General features: G+C 34.2%; 2 protein-coding genes and 1 long non-coding RNA gene across 3 annotated transcripts; 2 read left to right on the plus strand and 1 right to left on the minus strand.

The window, feature by feature from the left end:
* Positions 815-5,391, plus strand: LOC18595506 (tyrosine-sulfated glycopeptide receptor 1). Its single transcript, XM_007023484.2, has one exon. The coding sequence runs from the start codon at positions 1,766-1,768 to the stop codon at positions 5,072-5,074; it is 3,309 nt and encodes a 1,102-aa protein (XP_007023546.1). The 5' UTR covers positions 815-1,765; the 3' UTR covers positions 5,075-5,391.
* On the minus strand, positions 5,726-7,944 carry LOC18595507. The gene is made up of 2 exons (XR_001928372.1): positions 7,694-7,944; positions 5,726-5,961 (listed from the first exon to the last, which is right to left on the minus strand). It is a non-coding gene; the product is annotated as an uncharacterized LOC18595507 (long non-coding RNA).
* On the plus strand, positions 11,956-17,660 carry LOC18595508 (uncharacterized protein C630.12). The gene is made up of 13 exons (XM_018123894.1): positions 11,956-12,313; positions 13,254-13,313; positions 13,389-13,567; positions 14,027-14,162; positions 14,885-14,981; positions 15,501-15,560; positions 15,649-15,749; positions 15,894-15,928; positions 16,041-16,098; positions 16,276-16,350; positions 16,419-16,576; positions 16,668-16,934; positions 17,154-17,660. The coding sequence occupies exons 1-13, from the start codon at positions 12,167-12,169 to the stop codon at positions 17,398-17,400; spliced, it is 1,620 nt and encodes a 539-aa protein (XP_017979383.1). The 5' UTR covers positions 11,956-12,166; the 3' UTR covers positions 17,401-17,660.

The raw sequence follows: 19,091 nt of genomic DNA on the forward strand, positions 1-19,091 counted from the left end.
GGTATTTAAGATAAGGTTGTCCAACACTGTAGCATCACTGCAGCTTAATGGGTTGTCATTTTCAAAATAAAATTTGTGGTGAAAATAAGGTTTCAACGCCTTCATGGATTTCCAGCTAAGCCCATCATCAGTAACGTTTGTGTGATCATTTGTCTCCATTCAACTTCAGGGAATTAGGATTGCCAAAAGGATATCCTTCCTCACTGCAATCTTCCTTCTGAGAATTGACACTGCTTGAATCCAAGGGTTCTGCAAGAATCTTAAGGAATTGAAATAACAAAGAGGAATCAGCTATCTTCATTTGAATCAACCAATTTGCATTGCATCCTTGCTTTAATGGCTAGAGTACATAAAAGCAGCAATCTTTCTTCTTCATAAAATAGAGATAGAATCAGCATGATTAAGATAATTTTCAGTTTGGGTTTATTTAGAGCTGTATTGCCCTAAGATTTGCTTCTGCTTGCTCTTGAGTGTTGACCAGTTGTTGAACCACTGAAAGTTGAGTGCCAAAACCTAATCACCATGGCTAATAAAGAAGGCAGGGTGATGATGAGGGCTGAAGCAATTGGATTATGTCAAAGATTGCAATTAACAATGACTGAGAAACCTGTTTAATTGGTGCTGCAATCCACAAAATTTGGCAGGGGTTTATCCGCTCTAAATCTACCAACGTAACACGCCTAGATACCCTGTCTGCCACCTTCCATTTAAAAATGAAAATAAAACAAAACTAATGCGCATATGGACGTTTGGACTATTGTGTGGCAAGTGGGCAACTCAGCTACAAATAAGTCAAGGACTGGTTGGCAAAGCTGTTATGGGAGGCCTTATCTTTTGTCTTTTAAAGTCCAAAGTCTAGACATATTGACGGTCAAATATCTTTCCTCAAACCAAACTATTTAAGAAAGAAATTTAGCAACTGGATCTGAAAAAAAAACTAAATTAAGTTTTGTTTTCTAGGAAAATAGATAGTTTCTAAATCCTAAGAAAGGGTGACTTCTTTGAAGATGAGTCTGTCCAGTTGGATTCACTCGGAGAGAGAGAGATAATAATGAGAAACAAAGGGTTGGTATGATCCTTGCTGATTTTTCCTCTTATTTATTGTTAAAATATATTGATATGATGATATGGTGTGAATAAACTACCAAAAAAAAAAAAAAGGAAGGGTGCTGGTTGAAGGATAGCAATATTAGCAATTAAAATTTAAAGAGACATGAAGAACTTGGCAATCATGACAAAGCAAGGCCAGCAGCACCACTCTCAATCAACAGATGTAGATAGCCACAGGCACTCAGCCCAGGCAGTCAACCACAACCCCAGAAAAGAAAAAATATCAAATTGGACAAACGGTGAAGGCAAAGAGGAGAACCTGTTTATGCTTCAGAGATGGGAGCTTTTAGGCTTGTCACGGCTTTGTATTGTATCCACACTCTTTGAGCTTTGGTCATCAATCAATCATCATCTTAGAAAAAGTCCACCACCACCATCCACCACCAGCCGCCCCAAAAGTAAACGCTCCATGGGAATTCTTATTTTTCATCATATACAATAATCCCACCAACAAGACTTTGCCTTCTTTTTTGTTCTGTTGATCTTTTTGTTAATTGACCATTATAATATAAACAACTAAACGTCACTCACCCACGCACGCACTCTCTCTTTCTTTCCTTCTTGGAGGTCAATGGGATGTTTACTGCAATTTCCATCCTGTACAAGGTAACCAAGACCAGATAATGATGTACTTGGCCAACTTTTTCTCTTCCTCATGTCTTGTTGTTCTGCTTCTTACTTTGTTCCGATGATGATAGATGACAAAGAGACCAGTCTTGATGCTTCAAATTCTAGACTAAGACCATCAGCAACAACATTTTTCATGCTTCACTTGCTCTTGCGTCTCCTTTTTTTACTTTTACCGTCTTTCCTCTACATCTCTCCTTGCTCAGCTGCCTGCAACCAAGACGATCATGACTCTCTCTTGGCGTTTTACTCCAACTTAACGTTGTCACCATCATCTCCCTTGAATTGGTCTCCTTCTAAAGACTGCTGCTCTTGGGAAGGAATAGATTGTGATACTTCTTCAGATGATGATCGGGTCACCCAGCTTTGGCTACCCTCTAGAGGCCTAAGCGGTCATCTGTCACCGTCTCTTGTAAACCTCACGCGTTTAACTCACCTTAATCTCTCTCGCAATCGGATGAGCGGCTCTCTCCCCACTGGGTTCTTTTCCTCCCTGAATCAGCTCAAAGTTCTTGATCTGAGCTTCAACAGTCTCAATGGCCAACTGCCTCTGGATTTCTTTTCAGATAATAATAACAATCTCAGCCCCATTGAGGCGGTGGATTTGTCCAGCAACCGCTTCTCCGGTACCATCCAATCGAATTCATTTCTTCAGGCAGCCCGGAATTTGACCATTTTCAATGTCAGCAACAATACCTTTACGGGCCAGGTTCCTTCCTCGATCTGTCTCAACACTTCCCTCACCCTCTTGGATTTATCCTACAACAAACTTAATGGTGAAATTCGCCATGGACTGGGAAAGTGTTCCAAGCTGCAGATTTTTCGTGCGGGTTTTAATAATCTTTCTGGTACACTTCCTGATGATATTTACACGGTTACCTCACTTCAACAACTGTCTTTACCGCTAAATCACCTTTCCGGGCGAATCCAAGATGCCATTGCCCATCTAACCCAACTCACCATCCTTGAGCTCTCTTCCAATGAATTTGGGGGGGCCATTCCAAAAGACATCGGTCAGCTTCCCAAGCTGGAACGCCTGCTCCTTCACGTCAACAACTTCACTGGTTCTCTGCCACCATCTCTCATGAATTGCACCAGTCTCATCACCTTAAATTTGCGGGTCAACCAGCTGGAAGGAGACCTCTCCGCCTTTAATTTCTCCACTCTCCTGCGCCTTAGCACTCTTGACCTTGGCAACAATAACTTTACAGGTACCTTGCCTTTAAGCCTTTATTCTTGCAAGTCACTAACTGCAGTGAGACTGGCTAGTAACCAGCTAGAGGGACAGATATCACCAGCCATACTTGCACTGCAATCTTTATCATTCCTTTCAATTTCTACTAATAATCTAACCAATTTTACTGGGGCAATAAGGATTTTGAAGGGCTGCAAGAACCTTACTACTCTTATTCTCTCTAAGAACTTCATGAATGAAGCAATACCCAATGATGGAAATATAGTAGGAGAAGAGGGCTTTCAAAACCTCCAGATTTTGGGCCTAGGAGGTTGCAACTTCACTGGTCAAGTCCCCAGCTGGCTAGCTAATCTGAAGAATCTAGAGGTGCTGGACCTGTCCCAAAATAGGATCACTGGTTTAATTCCCAGTTGGTTCGGCAGCCTAAGAAACCTTTTCTACATAGACTTGTCTGATAACTTAATTTCAGGAGAATTTCCCAAGGAGCTCACAAGCTTATGGGCATTGGCAACGCAAGAGTCTAATGATGAAGTAGATAGAAGTTACCTGGAGCTGCCTGTGTTTGTCTTGCCTTATAATGCTACCAGTCAGCAGCTGTACAACCAACTCTCCAGCCTTCCACCAGCTATTTATCTGAGAAACAACAACCTCAGTGGCAGCATCCCTGAGGCGATTGGTCAATTGAAATTTCTTCATGTGTTAGATCTCGGTCAGAATGACTTCTCTGGCAGCATTCCAGATCAAATATCAAATCTCACAAACTTGGAAAAATTGGATCTCTCTGGCAACCGGCTCTCTGGCCAAATTCCTGCATCATTAAGAGGCCTTCACTTTTTGTCTTCATTCAGTGTGGCATATAACGATCTTCAAGGACCAATACCATCTGGGGGTCAGTTTGATACTTTTACCAGCTCCAGTTTTGAAGGGAATCCAGGTTTGTGCGGTTCAATTGTGCAGCGCAGTTGCCCCAATGCAGCGGGAATAGCTCATTCTACCACTACTCCAAAAAGCTTAAACGCAAAACTTATCATTGGACTTGTCCTTGGCATCTGTTTTGGCACTGGTTTGGTTATTACTTTGCTAGCATTGTGGATATTGTCCAAGAGAAGGATTATTCCAGGGGGGGATACTGATAAGATTGAACTAGATACATTTTCCAGCAACTCTTTTTCTGGAGTTCCTCCACAGACTGACAAGGATGCTAGCCTCGTTATGTTGTTCCCAAACAAAACCAATGAAGTCAAGGATCTCACCATATTTGAACTCTTGAAAGCCACTGATAATTTCAATCAAGAAAACATCATTGGCTGTGGGGGTTTTGGGTTGGTTTACAAAGCAATATTAGCAGATGGGACCAAACTGGCAGTTAAGAAGCTCTCAGGAGATTTTGGCCTGATGGAAAGGGAATTCAAAGCCGAGGTAGAGGCTCTATCTACAGCTCAACATGAAAACTTGGTGTCCCTGCAAGGCTATTGTGTCCATGAAGGATTTCGGCTACTAATATATTCCTACATGGAGAATGGAAGTCTGGACTACTGGTTACATGAGAAAGCAGATGGTCCATCCCAATTAGATTGGCCAACTCGACTAAAGATTGCTAGGGGAGCAAGTAATGGCCTGGCTTACATGCATCAGATATGTGAGCCACACATTGTTCACCGAGACATCAAGTCAAGCAACATCCTTCTAGATGACAAGTTTGAGGCACATGTTGCAGATTTTGGATTGTCAAGATTGATTCTTCCTTATCACACTCATGTTACAACTGAGCTTGTTGGTACCTTGGGTTATATTCCTCCAGAGTATGGGCAAGCATGGGTAGCCACTTTGAGAGGGGATGTGTACAGTTTTGGGGTTGTCATGCTTGAGCTTCTCACTGGTAAAAGACCTGTGGATATGTCTAGGCCAAAAACATCAAGAGAATTAGTTGCCTGGGTGCAGAAAATGAGGAGTGAGGGGAAGCAAGATGAAGTATTCGATCCTCTCCTAAAAGGAAAGGGTTCTTATGAAGAGATGCTGCAGGTGCTGGATGTGGCCTGTGTGTGCATCAACCAGAATCCTTTCAAGAGGCCAACTATCAAGGAAGTTGTTGATTGGCTTAAGAATGTAGGAACAACCATTAGCAACCAAAATAAGGATTAGTGAAAAGTGCCCTTCAGCACGTCTTAAGAAACAGATACGTATACTTGCACAAAATGTCTGAGTTTATTACCTTCATTTTATTTTACCCATGTAAATGAAATTAACTCAATCACACTTCTTCAGCTGTACAAAAGAAGAAATCACATTTAAGTAGGGACTATTGTTGTAAGGTTGCGGCTGTAACATTTTGTCAGATAGGTCTGCTAAGAAACTAGTACCTTGTACATTAAAAAAGAAATTTCCTAGCTTCAGCATCTATAATGCAAATACCACCTAGTTTTGGTCACTGAATATAAGTTGTTAAAACTTTGCCTTCATGTGCATTTACTATTGTAATGTCACTCACTTTCAATATCTACCAGACAAAAGTCAAATACAACTGTTGCCTGTATTAGACCATCATATATGATTTTTAGAAGTGGTTAAAACACAATGCCAGAAATTATACTGGTATTTTATCCTTTGTTTATCAGGAACAAAGTTAAACTACAAAGGCAACTGAAATGTTTAACCTTCTATAATAATACCTGCCACAACATAAATATCAAGGATTTTCATTCATTTAAAATTTTAGTCCTAACTTCTGCAGTGAAACAAGCAAAATTATTAAGTTAAAATGATGGTACAACAAGTAATATAAGAAACATGAACTCATAAGGAATGTATCTGCATGATTATTATCTCTCATAAAATGAAGTACAACTGACACTTACAAATATCTGCTATGTCCTGAGTTGTGACATTTTGTTTTAGGATGATTCATCCAATGTTCTGCAAATTCTATGTTTCCTAGCTGCAAAGAATTTACAAGGAGCTGCACTTTTGCCTATTTTCTATCTTCTCAATCTCAAATATGTCTTCATCACAATCAACACTCAGAAAAATTCCTGAAACAAGATCCTTATATATATAAGCAATAAGGTTTAATTCAAAACCTTTGTTTAAGGAAACATGTAATGAACAGTAAATAATCTCAGAAATGTCAGGCAATTCATTTAAACCAAACTTAAGAATTCAAAAAAAAAAAAAGATTTGGACTAAAAAAAGAATTCAAATTGAAAATTAACAACATTTGGACTAATAATATCATGATACTGAAAGTTGAAAACCTTTCTAGAGGCCCCATAACACTTTCCCTTTTTTCAATCAATAAGTTTTTCTCTTAATTTTTCTTGTTCTTTTTTATTTTCTTTTGTTACCTCAGAAAAAGTTAAGCTAAAACTTAACAGCACAATCCCACCATATATATAGTTACTTGTCAATTGAGCCAAGCCCAAGTATCATGTAATTAAGAGGATCCTTGTGCATTATATATAATGCAAGTATCACTATAAAAAGATATAATGAGGTTGGTAACATTATTAAATTCACATCTCCATAATTTGAAATATAAGCATGTGTACACACATAAATGCATATTCACATACGTACTTTACAATCTGATTAATCATTAATTTAAATTAAATTCAGCTATCACCTATCTTACATGGACTCAAGATACGGTGTAAGACATGAGCATGTCATGTTTGTTTTGGCAAATTCTTACATTAATTTGCAGGATCTAAATGTCATATATACCTGTATGAATTCAAAGTGTCTAACAAGTGTTGTGACATGGATACATTAAAATAAAGTGAAGAGCCCATGTAACATAGGCTATCATATTTTACTTCTCGGATAGAAAGTTGTGCAGACTATTTTCTTCTGCCCTTCCTAAACTAAAATTTTCTACTGAGCAAACAGTTTTGCAGCATACATTCCAACTAAATTAATGGTAAACAAACGAGAGTTATATACTAGTTATTGGAGGAAATAAATTTTAAGGTAAAAGTGTTGTTGCTCTTGGTCAGACAGTATAGGTCCAAAAACTGCTATTGAATGGCAAAAAAGTTGATCTTGTTCCAGCTAGATCGAAATAAAAAGAACAAAAGACATGAAGCAGAAAATGTAGTAAATAGTGGAAAAACAGATCAAAACAGTTAGAAAACAGACTAATACAGCTGCTAAGATAATTTGCAATTTGTAAACCCATATTTGACACGGATTTTAAATAATCAATTTAGGCTCACAGGGAATTTTTCATAACCCAATCTCTATCAAAGTTGTGCTACCTTTAACTGCCAGTGAAACAAAGAGATATGGGCAGTTCTCTTTTGACTGAAAAATCCCATTCTTGTGATTGAAGATGGAGTTGAAAAATATGCTTAAAAACTTTAATGTGCATGGGAAATGGCCTTTTCTTTTTTATTACTACTACAATATATCAAACATGTGAAGTGCAATAGGAAAGGCAAAACAAAAGATAGAAACAATGGAACTCCATAAACACTTTTGAATTTGGTTAGTGGAAGTACACAACCAGACAATTAGAAGTTTCTTCTAGAACCACGCGTTCATGGTGCCCAAACGTGTTCCAGGTTCATTTCATAGAATCTTTGTTTTTCCTCAAATGAATCATTGCTTATTTCTCTAAATAAATAGTCAAAGTCATTTGGGTTTCAATTCAAAATGACCACATTTCACGTGAATCAACAAGATCAGAAACTTACAGAGATACACATGAAAAAAGAAAACATGAACCGAAAGAAAAGGGAACATTAGAAAAGAATTGAAGAGTACCTTTTACAAGACAGTGTTGAACAGGTTGGTTATGTCTTCCATAAACTTGTCTACTTTGGAACAATTGAACTGCAGGATTTTGGTGTAACATCAGTACATAGGCAGCAATGGCGAACCCGATGAATGCCTAAAACGCCTTCACACGTTCCTGAACGTTATAAGCTGCTTTATTCAAAACTCAAAAACTCCCAAGCGGCAAGAGTTTCCATTAAAGAGAAAACAGCAAGACTCACCCACGCACTGACTGTGCTAACATTCATTTAGTCATAAATCTTGCATATTAGTAATAACTTTAATATTAAACTAATTTAATTTTACAAGTCTTTTTTTATAAAATGTATTAAATAACTTTTATTATCACAATAAAAAAAGTTAATTTTATTTTTTATTTATTTAAAATAAATTTTTAGAAATATAAAAAATATTTTTGTATAACATAAAGTTTATAGGTAAGGATCTTTTGCATAGAGTAATGTTGGGATTATTTTTAATAGATGAGGATATTTTTAAAGTAAAAATAAAATCTCTTTTAAAATTTTCTTTTAAGTTTTTTTTTTCTAAATAAAAAATTATTTTTTAAGAGTTTTTTAAAATTTTATTTGACTCGACTTTTACTTTTAAAAGATAAATAAATTAAAAAAAATTAGATCAAACAAACATTAAATATTATACAATCATAATCATGATTTTGTAGGGCAAAACCACATAAATCCAATATTAATAAATGGCTAATCTTATAATTACATGATCATAATTATTAATTTTATTAATATTATTATATTATTATTGAGTTGTTTTACAATAACATAATTTTATACAAAAAGTAATGAGAATTATTAAAATGAGTTATACAGTTAATTTCTTTTTGAGATGTTTTGGAGAACCTTTGATTAGTTTTGAGTAGTTGATAATTAAAAAAATAATTAAATTATTATGAAATATAATTTGAAAGAATAATTATGAAAGAAAATATTTAAAGAGAGTAAAAAATTTTATTCAAATATGCATTTACAAATGAAATGGGGAGATAAAATTTACAAAAAATCCCTAAACCATAAACCCTACACTCAACCAAACTTCGAAAATCACAAGCTTCTGAAAATGGATAGAGTAAAAAACCTCAAGAGTTGAGTAAACCTAATTCAAAAATTTGAGAAACTATAGTTGACCTTAGGAGAGTAGTAGTCAACCCTACAAGCACAGAAACAATGGCTTAATTTTACAAGTCTAACAACTTTGAATGATCCATTGTAGTAGCTTAAATAAAAAAAAAAATAGAGGTTATGGTAGGTGTGCTTAGTGAAGGGCAATCAATCCAAAATCCACCTCTCTTTGTAGGTATTAATTGCCTTTATTGAAAAAAGTGTATTGAAATATTTATAAAATCTATGGATCTAGATGTTTGAAATGTCATATTAGATGGTCCACATGTTCCATATAAGAATGGAAAATTAATCAATAAGATTAAGATAAAATGGAATGATAGAGACAGGAAATTGATTCAAATCAATTGCAAAGCTTATAATACTCTCTTTTGTGCTTTAAGTGCTAATGAATTTAACAAAGTCTCTATGTGTGAAAATACTAAGCAAATATGAGATATTTTAGAGACCACATATGAGTACACAAATCAAGTTAAGGAATCTAAGATTGGATTGCTTACTCATGATCACGAGCTTTTTAGGATGAGAGAGGATAAATCAATTAATGAGATGTTTGAAAGATTCACCAACATTGTAGGAGGTTTAAAGGTTTTAGGAAAAGAATTTTCAAATGCTTAACTTGTGAAGACAATTCTTTATAGCTTACCAAAATCTTGAAAACCTAAGGTTACTGCAATAAAAGAAGCTAAAAATCTCAATCATTTCAAGCTAAAAGAACTTGTAGATCCCTTTTTACCTATGAGATGACATTAAAATATGAAAGTGAGTTAGAGGAGTCTAAGAATAAGGACATTAAGTAAAAGAGAATAGCGCTTAAATCAGTGGTAGAGGAAGAAGAAAGAAGCTAGGAGAGTGAGAGTGAGAGTGAAAAAAAAAAACATAACAATGCTAGCTAGAAAATTTAATAGTTTCATGAAGAAAAACTTAGAGTTAGAAAACCTACAATGAGGGATGTGTCTAAGGAGGAGCATACAAAAGATCATTTGATATGCTATGATTACAAACAATCGAGCCACACATATTCTGAATGCTACAACAACAAGAACACTTCAATAAATCTCAAGAAAAAGGCATTGAAGATCACTTGGAGTAATAATGATGACTCACAAGATGAGAAAAATGATGAAGTTACAAAATTTTATCTCATGACACTTGATGATTACAAGATCCAAAATATAACAATCAACTCATGAGCCAACCATTGAAAAAGAACCATCACTTCTAGAGTTTCTGTTTTTCAAGTATGAAGATTTATTTATTTGGAGATATTGAATGAATTATTTCATCATTGTCAAAGATTATGAAGCTTGAAAGCAAATTGAGAATGATCCACACAAAATAGCAAAGGACATGGCAAATTAGGACTCAAATGGTTTTGATTTGATTAAACTCAATGCCAAAGCAATACACCTCGCTTGTAATGGACTCAAAGAAAGACAATACTACCAAATTCAAAATTGTGTGAGTGCTAAAGAAATATGGAAAAAGCTAGAAGAATTATGTGCACAACCTTTAGAAAAAGAGTTAAAAAAGATTGTCTCTTGGATCAAAGTTCTTCAAACCTGAAACTTAGATTTCTTCAAACCTAAAAATCCCTAAGAAACGAAGTCAACAGAGAAAAAATTAGGAAGTGAACAGATGCAACAAAAAAAAAAAACTCAGATGAAAGAAAACCAAGAATAATAAAAAGAAAATCCAAAATATAGCAAGGAAGAACGGCAGTAAGTCAAGCATAAAAAGGTAGAGGATAGTGTCGAATAGCTCAAACATGGAAGATATTTCAAGTTAGACATGTTAGTTGACAATGAGCACAAAATTCGAAAAACTCAAAAGCGGATGACACGAACTCACTAAAAAAAATGAAAAAAAATTCATCCATGTTACTTTCTAACTCGACCCAAGACCAAGTTTGAAAAGGTCAGATCGAGAAGGGAGAGAAGCAACATGAATAAAAATGGCAATTAATCAACCACACCCCAGCCCAACATAAAAAGAGAAAACAATAAGAGAGAACAACAAAAGGAAGAAAACCATCAACTACACCAAGGTGGCTCAAGGGTGGCAAAACCCTCAAGAGAAAAATAGCTCGGGAGAGGAAGGGGCACAAAACCCTTAGGCACCCCAAAGGAACCTAGGGGTGTGTTAACCCTTATCCCCCCAAGCATGCGGCCCGACCGAAATAAGACACCTCAGTCTGTGCGGCCCATCATAAACAAAGCCCTATTAGTACCTTCTCATGAGTCCACATGGCAAAAAAGAAAAGATAGACGTGTCATTGCTTGGGAGCCCCTTTAGGGCTTCCTTTTATATTAAGTTTTAGATATACTAGATTATGGCCCGTGCGTTGCACACGGGTCTTTTTTTATCTTTTTTTTTTCTCTTTCTACCTCTCTTTTCTTTCATTTTTCTCTTTTTTCCTATACCCTCCACGTGGGTAAAGGAGGAAGCCCCTTTGGGTTTTCTTTTAAGTATGTTATAGATGTGCAAGGTTGTTTTATATTCTTGTTGTTACAAGAGATTTTTGTATTCCTTCATAGGTCGAGTTATGCTTTCGATGTAGAGTAACAAAGTCGGGCTTTTTTTAAGTTTTTTACTCACTAGGGGTAAAGATCTTGTGCCAATATGTTCCCCATTGAAAAATATAGGCTCAAAATCTCACTTGTTCCGATCTAGGGAGCCTTTCCCCGATTGAATGAAATGATATTCCAACTTAAAAAAAAATCAAGAATAAAATTTTAGTAAATACATGGACCCAAAATTAGAAAACATGTTACAAATCATGTAAGCTTTTAACAAAATTCAAACTTATAATTAATTACAAAATTTATAAAAAGAAATATAACCTCCAAAATAAAGAAATTTTTTAGAACTTGTAAATATTAAATTTACAAAATTGTTTTCCTAAATATAGAAAAATAAAAGTTTTTAAAATATTAAAATTTTGTTATTGAAGTCACTTCATGAAATATAATTAATTGTTTTTATTTATCCAGAATAATTAAGTTCTAAAAAGTATTAGATAAAAAATTGTATATGCAAATAATATTATGATATTTACATATTTTATTTTTAAAAAATGAATAAAGTGTTGGACAAATCAACACAGTGGCTTAAAAGGAAATATCTCCTAAAACTAAATAATACCGTGATAGTTTCTCCCCGGAGTCAGGTGGTGGACTGCAGCACGGGATCTCGTGGGCGAGTCTGTCGCACTCCGACGCCGCCAATCGAAAACCTCATTTCGGCTGATTCCGTGGTGGGTCGAAGCCAAAGGGTTTAAGTAAGTTGATCGAGCAAAAGGTACGAGAAAATGAAGGAGCACGAGAAGTTGACGCTGGTACTATGCTTGACATGGACGGCAACCATCCTTTACGGCGAGATGTTCTCATTTTTTATGCCGTCTCGCTTCTCTTGCTCTTGGCCTCACCTTTCCTCCTCTTCTGCTTCCAATTCCTCGGTAACTTTCTAATTTGTCTCTTTTCAGTACTTTCTTCTTTCATTTTTATTCCTTTTATCTATTTGACTTGATCTCATTCTCACCCTTTTGAATTAAACTTGACAATAATTCAATAATAGAAGGAAAACATGTTGGAGGAGTTTAGAATTAGTACAAGTTTGACTTTCATATAGCTAAATGCAATCAGTGTTTAATTGAGTACCCTTTTTTATCCATTGCATGTTGAATTTTGAGCATTGGAATATTGAATTTAGTATTGTGACATTAACTAATTGAATGCTGTTGATTCTTGAGGCTCCATTAGATTGTTGCTCTTGCTATTTGCTTCTTGCTTTCTCAAAAATTGCTAAAACCCAAACTTAAATGATTAAAATCGAAGTGTTATATTTATGTTTCATTAGCGTTTGAATACATTATAAAATTGTAATGCGCATTGAAACATAATTCTTCTTTATGTAAGTAAAAGCATGAATTTCAATAATTATCAGCATTTCATTTTTTAATTTTTTTTATTATTCAAAAATATTATTTATTATGTATGAATCATGCTTTTCGAAGCAAAATTGCAAGTAACAAAAGCAACAATCAAACAAAAGTTTACTGGTTTTTTTTTTTTTTTTGTTATTTACTTAGATAAGCTGGAATGATGCTTATCGGGTGCTAGCCTGTTAGACCCAGGACAATGGAATCTAGTGTTTCAACCATGATACTGAGTGTTCCTTCCAGGAATGTTAACTATTTGAGTTCTAGACTACTATAGTGAGCTGGTTTAATGATTCTCAAGGTCAGATTATGGATGATAACACCTTGAAGTATATACAGAGACATATTGATGCTGTTAACACTCACGTGCATATATACCCATGCTTTAGTGCACTTGTTCTCACGCTTGTAAGCAGATTGGCATAGGAACTAACAGCTGTTCTTTTTGCAAGTTCAGATGAATGGACGAGGATATGCCATTGATTATGTCAAAGTTGCTGTTCTTGCTGATCCCCAGGTGTTGTTGTCTTCTTTTCTTGGTCTTGTTATTCATTTATGTTACGTTCTAATATAGATCTGTTGTCTTTAACAGATCATGGATAAAACCTCTCTTCGCCTGCCTCCCAAATCGCTTGCTTTGGAGATTGTACAATTCTATACAGATTTATACATGCGTAGAGCCTTTTTTTCATCAATCCTGCCTTTGAAACCAGATGTGATTTTGTTTTTAGGTGATTATTTTGATGGGGGACCTTATTTATCAGACAAAGAGTAAGGCCTGGAACCATCTGTTTTTACTTGAAACATCTTTTTAGCTACTTTGAAGTTAAATTAGCTTTGGAGATATTCACTTTCTGGTTTGGTCAAGCTTTGCCAGATAATATTACATATTCCATCTAGATCGTTATTTTGAAATGAAATTCACGGTAATGCATTAAACATCCTGTAAATTGTGGTAGATCAAATGTTTGTTTTGATCATGCTGTTGTATGGTGGATGCTTGACATTAAAATTAACTTCTTTTTATTTCTCTATGGGAATCTCGATATATCCGTCAATGTCTATACTTCTTAATGTATATTTAATGAGCTTTTTATTTAGTACTGCCACCATTACATGTTCATCTCTTTCTTCACCCTTTTGTTTATCTTATTAGGGACAGGTTTTGTATCCAAACTCTTTAATTACCTTTCTACTATAGAAAGCCCTTGACATTCTTTAGTTGATTAGATGGCAGGAATCATTAAGCCGTCTTAAGCATATGTTTGGTCTAAGTACAGAAGAAATATATTCCAGTATTAAAGTTTACCACCTTCCTGGCAACCATGACATTGGTTATTCAAGTCTTCAATCTCAGAAGCCAGAGGTATTTATTAATCTTCATAGTTAATATGTGCTTTACTCTAAAACCAGATATGGGTTGTTGTATCCAATATTGTTATTTGCATCATAAGCATGGATTGACACTGTGAGATGGAAAATAAAGAATCTAAGTAAGAAAAAGATTAAAATTAATGGAAGATCCAAATGCTAAACTATTAGAGCTCATTTTGGTGATACACAAATAAGGTAAAGAAATAATGGCTTACATGATGGAGAGTCGACAGACGACTGGTGTTAAATATATCCAGTTGGCAGGTGTGGTTCATAAGTATTGAACATTGTTGTGATATGGTCAAGAGAGAATTGAGGGTGGAAGGGATTGAAAATGAATGGATAATCAAAATGCTTAACAGTTAGGATAGGGCTAAGTTTAAGTTTTACATTTAATATGAAGAGTGTGGTATATATTGGAGAGTTAAATTGTTAAGGATATGTAGTATATTCACTTTGAATTTCCTAAATATGTGTGAATAACTTATATCAATTTATGAGATGATAAGGACATTGTTGTTAACTGCAATTTTACTAAGACTTAAAGTTGTTGGTTTAAGGGACTTCTTGGGTTGAGTTGAGTACAATTCATTGTCTATCTTGTTCCTGCAAATTATATTCTTGCTTCTTTGACAATATGGTTGCTGTACTGCCTTACGCTTTTGGTCCTTGTTTTATTTAAATAGATTAGCTCATAGTTTAACGGCCATCCAGGTGGTTGGACGTTATGAAAAAGAATTTGGGAGCAGAAACTATCGATTTGTGGTTGGAAAAGTGGAATTCATTGCTGTCGATGCTCAAACACTAGATGGTAAACAAGAAGGCATCTGAATCTTGTCTATCTATTGTAATTTTTCATTTTTGTTCTTAAAACTAGGGTTGTGATAGCATAAAACTTGGATTTCTTTCTTCCTCTTCTTCTCCTTGTTCTTCTTGTTCTTCTTGTTCCCTTCCTTTCTTTCTTTTTAACATAGAAGTAAATGGTTGCCAGTAAATTTGTAATTTTGATGAGAACTTGTTTTAGCTTCCCAGTTGTGAAGACAGTTGAATGAGACCAGCATTCTCAAGACAAGATGTAATGTTAAATATTGCATATTTTATGCATTAGTGTGCCTGTTGTAGATTGGTCTTGTGACTGTTCTAGAGTTCATATCATACATATATAATTGACTCCTAAATGTATCATTTAATGTCTCCAAGTGTAATAAATATATGTATTTCATATTTCATTTTAAATGAGTCACAGCAAATGTGGTGACATGTCATTGTCCAAGTACTATTTCTCACTTCATATTTGAAATAGGCACTCTAACATATGCATCATTTACAGCGAATCGACAAGGTAGTGTTGCTTCAGCATCTTGGGATTTTGTTAGCAACGTCTCCTCAGGTGCATGATATTGACTTGCATTTCTATTTTTTGAATAGTTTGGACTCGACTTGATATTGATTTTAACACAAATATCACATTTCTCTAGATCATCAATTATATCCAAGGGTTTTGTTGACCCATATTCCATTATACCGGCCAGATTGGACTGATTGTGGACCACATCGTAGCTCTCCAATCATCAATCAGGTTTATTGTCCCACTTAGCATTTTGTAGAATGAAACGTTTGTTATTGTTTATGTTTTATATAAATTTCAAAACTTTAGTGTGGTCAATTTTGAATATAAATTAGTATTTATACTTACATGTGAATCTCCACTTTTTATGTTCAGCGGCTGCTGCATTCTATTCCTGATCAAGAAATAAGGTAAGCTTCTTCCTTGGCTTTTTTTTTACCATAACAGGATTCTACTTTAAGTAATAAAACGTGGCTTGGTTTTTAGGGTTATACGTTTTTGACAGTTGATACTATGATGCAGGTACCAAAACTACGTCTCTGAGGAATCATCAAACCAGTTGCTGAACTTAATCAAACCGGTAAGTTCAATTCCTGTTGCTATAGCAATCTTGTGTGTGTGTGTGTATGCATGTAGATGCATATGTATGTATGTATGTATGCACACATATATAGACATACATATATACATATATAAGGGTGGTGTTGTTTAAAACACTTCCAGCAACTCTATAAAACAAATTTTTGTGGCTTGTTAGGTACTTGTTTTATCTGGTCATGATCATGATCAGTGTACTGTGGCTCACGAGTCAAAGAGTGGATCTGTAAAAGAGGTGAGCATATGATGTTTTAGCATATTTAACATTTATCATGACTTGACATTCTAACTGATAACATGCAGCACACTTTAGGGACCATAAGTTGGCAGCAAGGGAACCTGTATCCATCTTTCATGCTATTATCTGCTAGTAACTCTTCACTTCCAGGCGCATCATGGCCAGAAAAGGCTGTACTTACTCATCTGTGCTTTCTTCCAATGCAAACACACATTTACATATGGTAAACTATTCTGTACGGAATAAAGGTGTAGTTTCCACTTATGAGCTTTGATTTTGGTCTAAATAACCATTTATTGTTTCTCAATTGTCAGGTATCTTATACAATTTGTTCTGACCATTCTTGCTCTTCTTTTGTGGCCAACAAGTGGTTTGAGCTTTTGTCATTATTTTGGTGATCTGATGGAATGTATCAGAAAGTCAATAAGTTTAAGCATCTTTAGAGATGGGACAAAAGAGAAAAATGAAGATGAGAATTGTGAGTATGAGATGGTTTGGGGTGCAGATGGATCGATGCATCTTGTTAAAAAGCTTTTAGCCAAACCTGTGGCACATTCAAGTGATAGGGGCTCGGTAGAGAGGTGCTTCAGCTCAACATTTCCAAAATGATCAATTCCACTAAAAACTGTAGCTTTTACTTGAAAACTGTAGAATTTGTATAATTTGTTTGTATTTGATTAATTATATGTTCTCCTCATGTTTTTTATTGGTAGGCTTATATTTACTGAATTCCTCTTTGGCATCTATATTTGCAGAAATTATTTCTCTGGTTCATTTTCCCTTTTTTTCCCATGTTGCAGGGGTAATGCTGTGATAAGACCAACTGCCAAAAAAAATGTTAATCAGGAGACAGAGGTCTGTTTGAGTGTGGAAACCAATGCAAATGCCGAGCTTGATCCAAAAAAAATACCACCTAGAGCAAGCAAATCAAAGGCAAAGATCATAATACAGAGATTGGTTCGTACCTTCCGAATGTTTACACTCATTGCTGCAGTGAATATCCCTCTCTACATGATGTTGTTGTTCAAGGATTGGATTGACAAATGATGCTGGTATCAAACGTTGAAATATACTGCCTGACTGAGTTCCTACGTTATACACTAGGCATACCATGCCAGAAATCACTTCACCTTGAAGTTCTAGCGGGTAAATCATATCATAACAATCTGATAATCTTTTGTATTTTTCTAACAGTCTTTACTTGTTGTCAAAAGCATGCCTCTTTTTTTGCATAATGAGGTCAACAATATATGAACCAGAGAATGTGAAATATATAATTTATGAATGTGTTAAATTTACTAGATGTCTCTGAGACAAAGGTGTAGCCTGGACGTAGAAGTGGATTTCTATCTTTTGGGTGGACATTTTCTATCTTGGCCTAATTAATAGGGAAAGCTCCTATTTTTTATCGTTGATTTTTCAGCCAACAGATTTGCATTTTATTTTTTTATCTTTTGCTCCTTATTTATTTTTTATAGAATAAACAAAAAATAAATGGTGAAAATATCAACCAAAAGGTGTCTTATTTGTCTATTTTAAAATTAATTTGAATGAAGGTTTTGAATTGAAGCTTCTTTTTCGTCTTCTCTTATGCATTTTGTGTGGATACTAACATAAATTTTATAAGTGTGGGCATGGAATTATCTAGTGTGAGTTAGTAGTTTTAAATCGGATTAGAAAAAAAAAAAACAAATCAAAATTACAAATAGGGTTTTAAGATTTAAGAGTGTTGTGAAATAAAGAAGAATTGGATTTTTATGTTTCATGGTTTAAAGCAATGAAAAGAGTATTGTGAAATAAATAAAAAAAAAACACATCATAATTAACAGATCGTCACATTTAAAGTCCCATCAGTAAAAAAAATGTCACGTTAGCATAAGTAATTGAAAAATTTTACTACTGTTAACAATTGGATTGGCATTGTCTATTGTAAAAAACACAAGATTTAATTTTTACAAATTATTATTTAAACATTAAATCCACAACTTTGTTAAATTATTAAGATTAATTGCCTAATTTAATAAAAAAATTACATTAAAGAAATCATACACCAAATAAATATAATTTTTTTTGTGCGTGAAATTAATCAAATATCAAAAATATATTGTATAATATGTGATACGCGCGTAAAGTAGGACAAGATCGATACGCTTTTTATAAACTTAATCCTAACCAAATACTAAAATCTCATTTTTTATTTTTTATTTTGAGTTGAAACTTGAAAATTATTTCTTATTGGGTTTTATTAGACTTTTAATAAAAATACTAGAAGAAAAATTGAATTCTCCTTTTTACATCAACACGGTTAAGTGTTTTTAAATTTTTAATTAGTAAATTAACATGAAAGATGTATTTTTTTTAAAAATATATTATTATAGAATATGTTTAGAGTTTAAATTAAAAAAATAATTATTTTTACCATTTATACAATATAATCCTTAATTCTGTTATTAAAAATAACATTTTTTAAAATTTTTTATTTTACATATATAATATTATTTATAATTAAGTTTAAAATTTTTTTATCATATTTTACGATATGATACTAGATACTATTTCCATTCACAGTACCTATTTTGATTTAATAATTATGATAACATGTAATATTACTTCAATTTTAACAAAATAATTTCACAAAGGAATCAAAATAGAAATTCAAATGAAATAAATTAAAAATAAAAAAAAATTACCTGCCGCTGCCTTTTGTCTTGGTGAATCAGTACTTGGTTGGGAATGAT

This window comes from Theobroma cacao, chromosome 6 (assembly GCF_000208745.1).
Source record: "Theobroma cacao cultivar B97-61/B2 chromosome 6, Criollo_cocoa_genome_V2, whole genome shotgun sequence".
Lineage (NCBI taxonomy): Eukaryota > Viridiplantae > Streptophyta > Magnoliopsida > Malvales > Malvaceae > Theobroma > Theobroma cacao.

Excerpts from the sequence above, each read along its gene's own strand:
- LOC18595508 (XM_018123894.1), top strand. The coding sequence starts at position 12,167 with ATGAAGGAGCACGAGAAGTTGACGCTGGTACTATGCTTGACATGGACG. Across the intron at positions 13,314-13,388 it reads CTGTTCTTGCTGATCCCCAG|ATCATGGATAAAACCTCTCT; the intron begins GTGTTGTTGTCT and ends TGTCTTTAACAG. Across the intron at positions 15,750-15,893 it reads GCTCTCCAATCATCAATCAG|CGGCTGCTGCATTCTATTCC; the intron begins GTTTATTGTCCC and ends TTTTATGTTCAG.
- LOC18595506 (XM_007023484.2), top strand. The coding sequence starts at position 1,766 with ATGTCTTGTTGTTCTGCTTCTTACTTTGTTCCGATGATGATAGATGAC.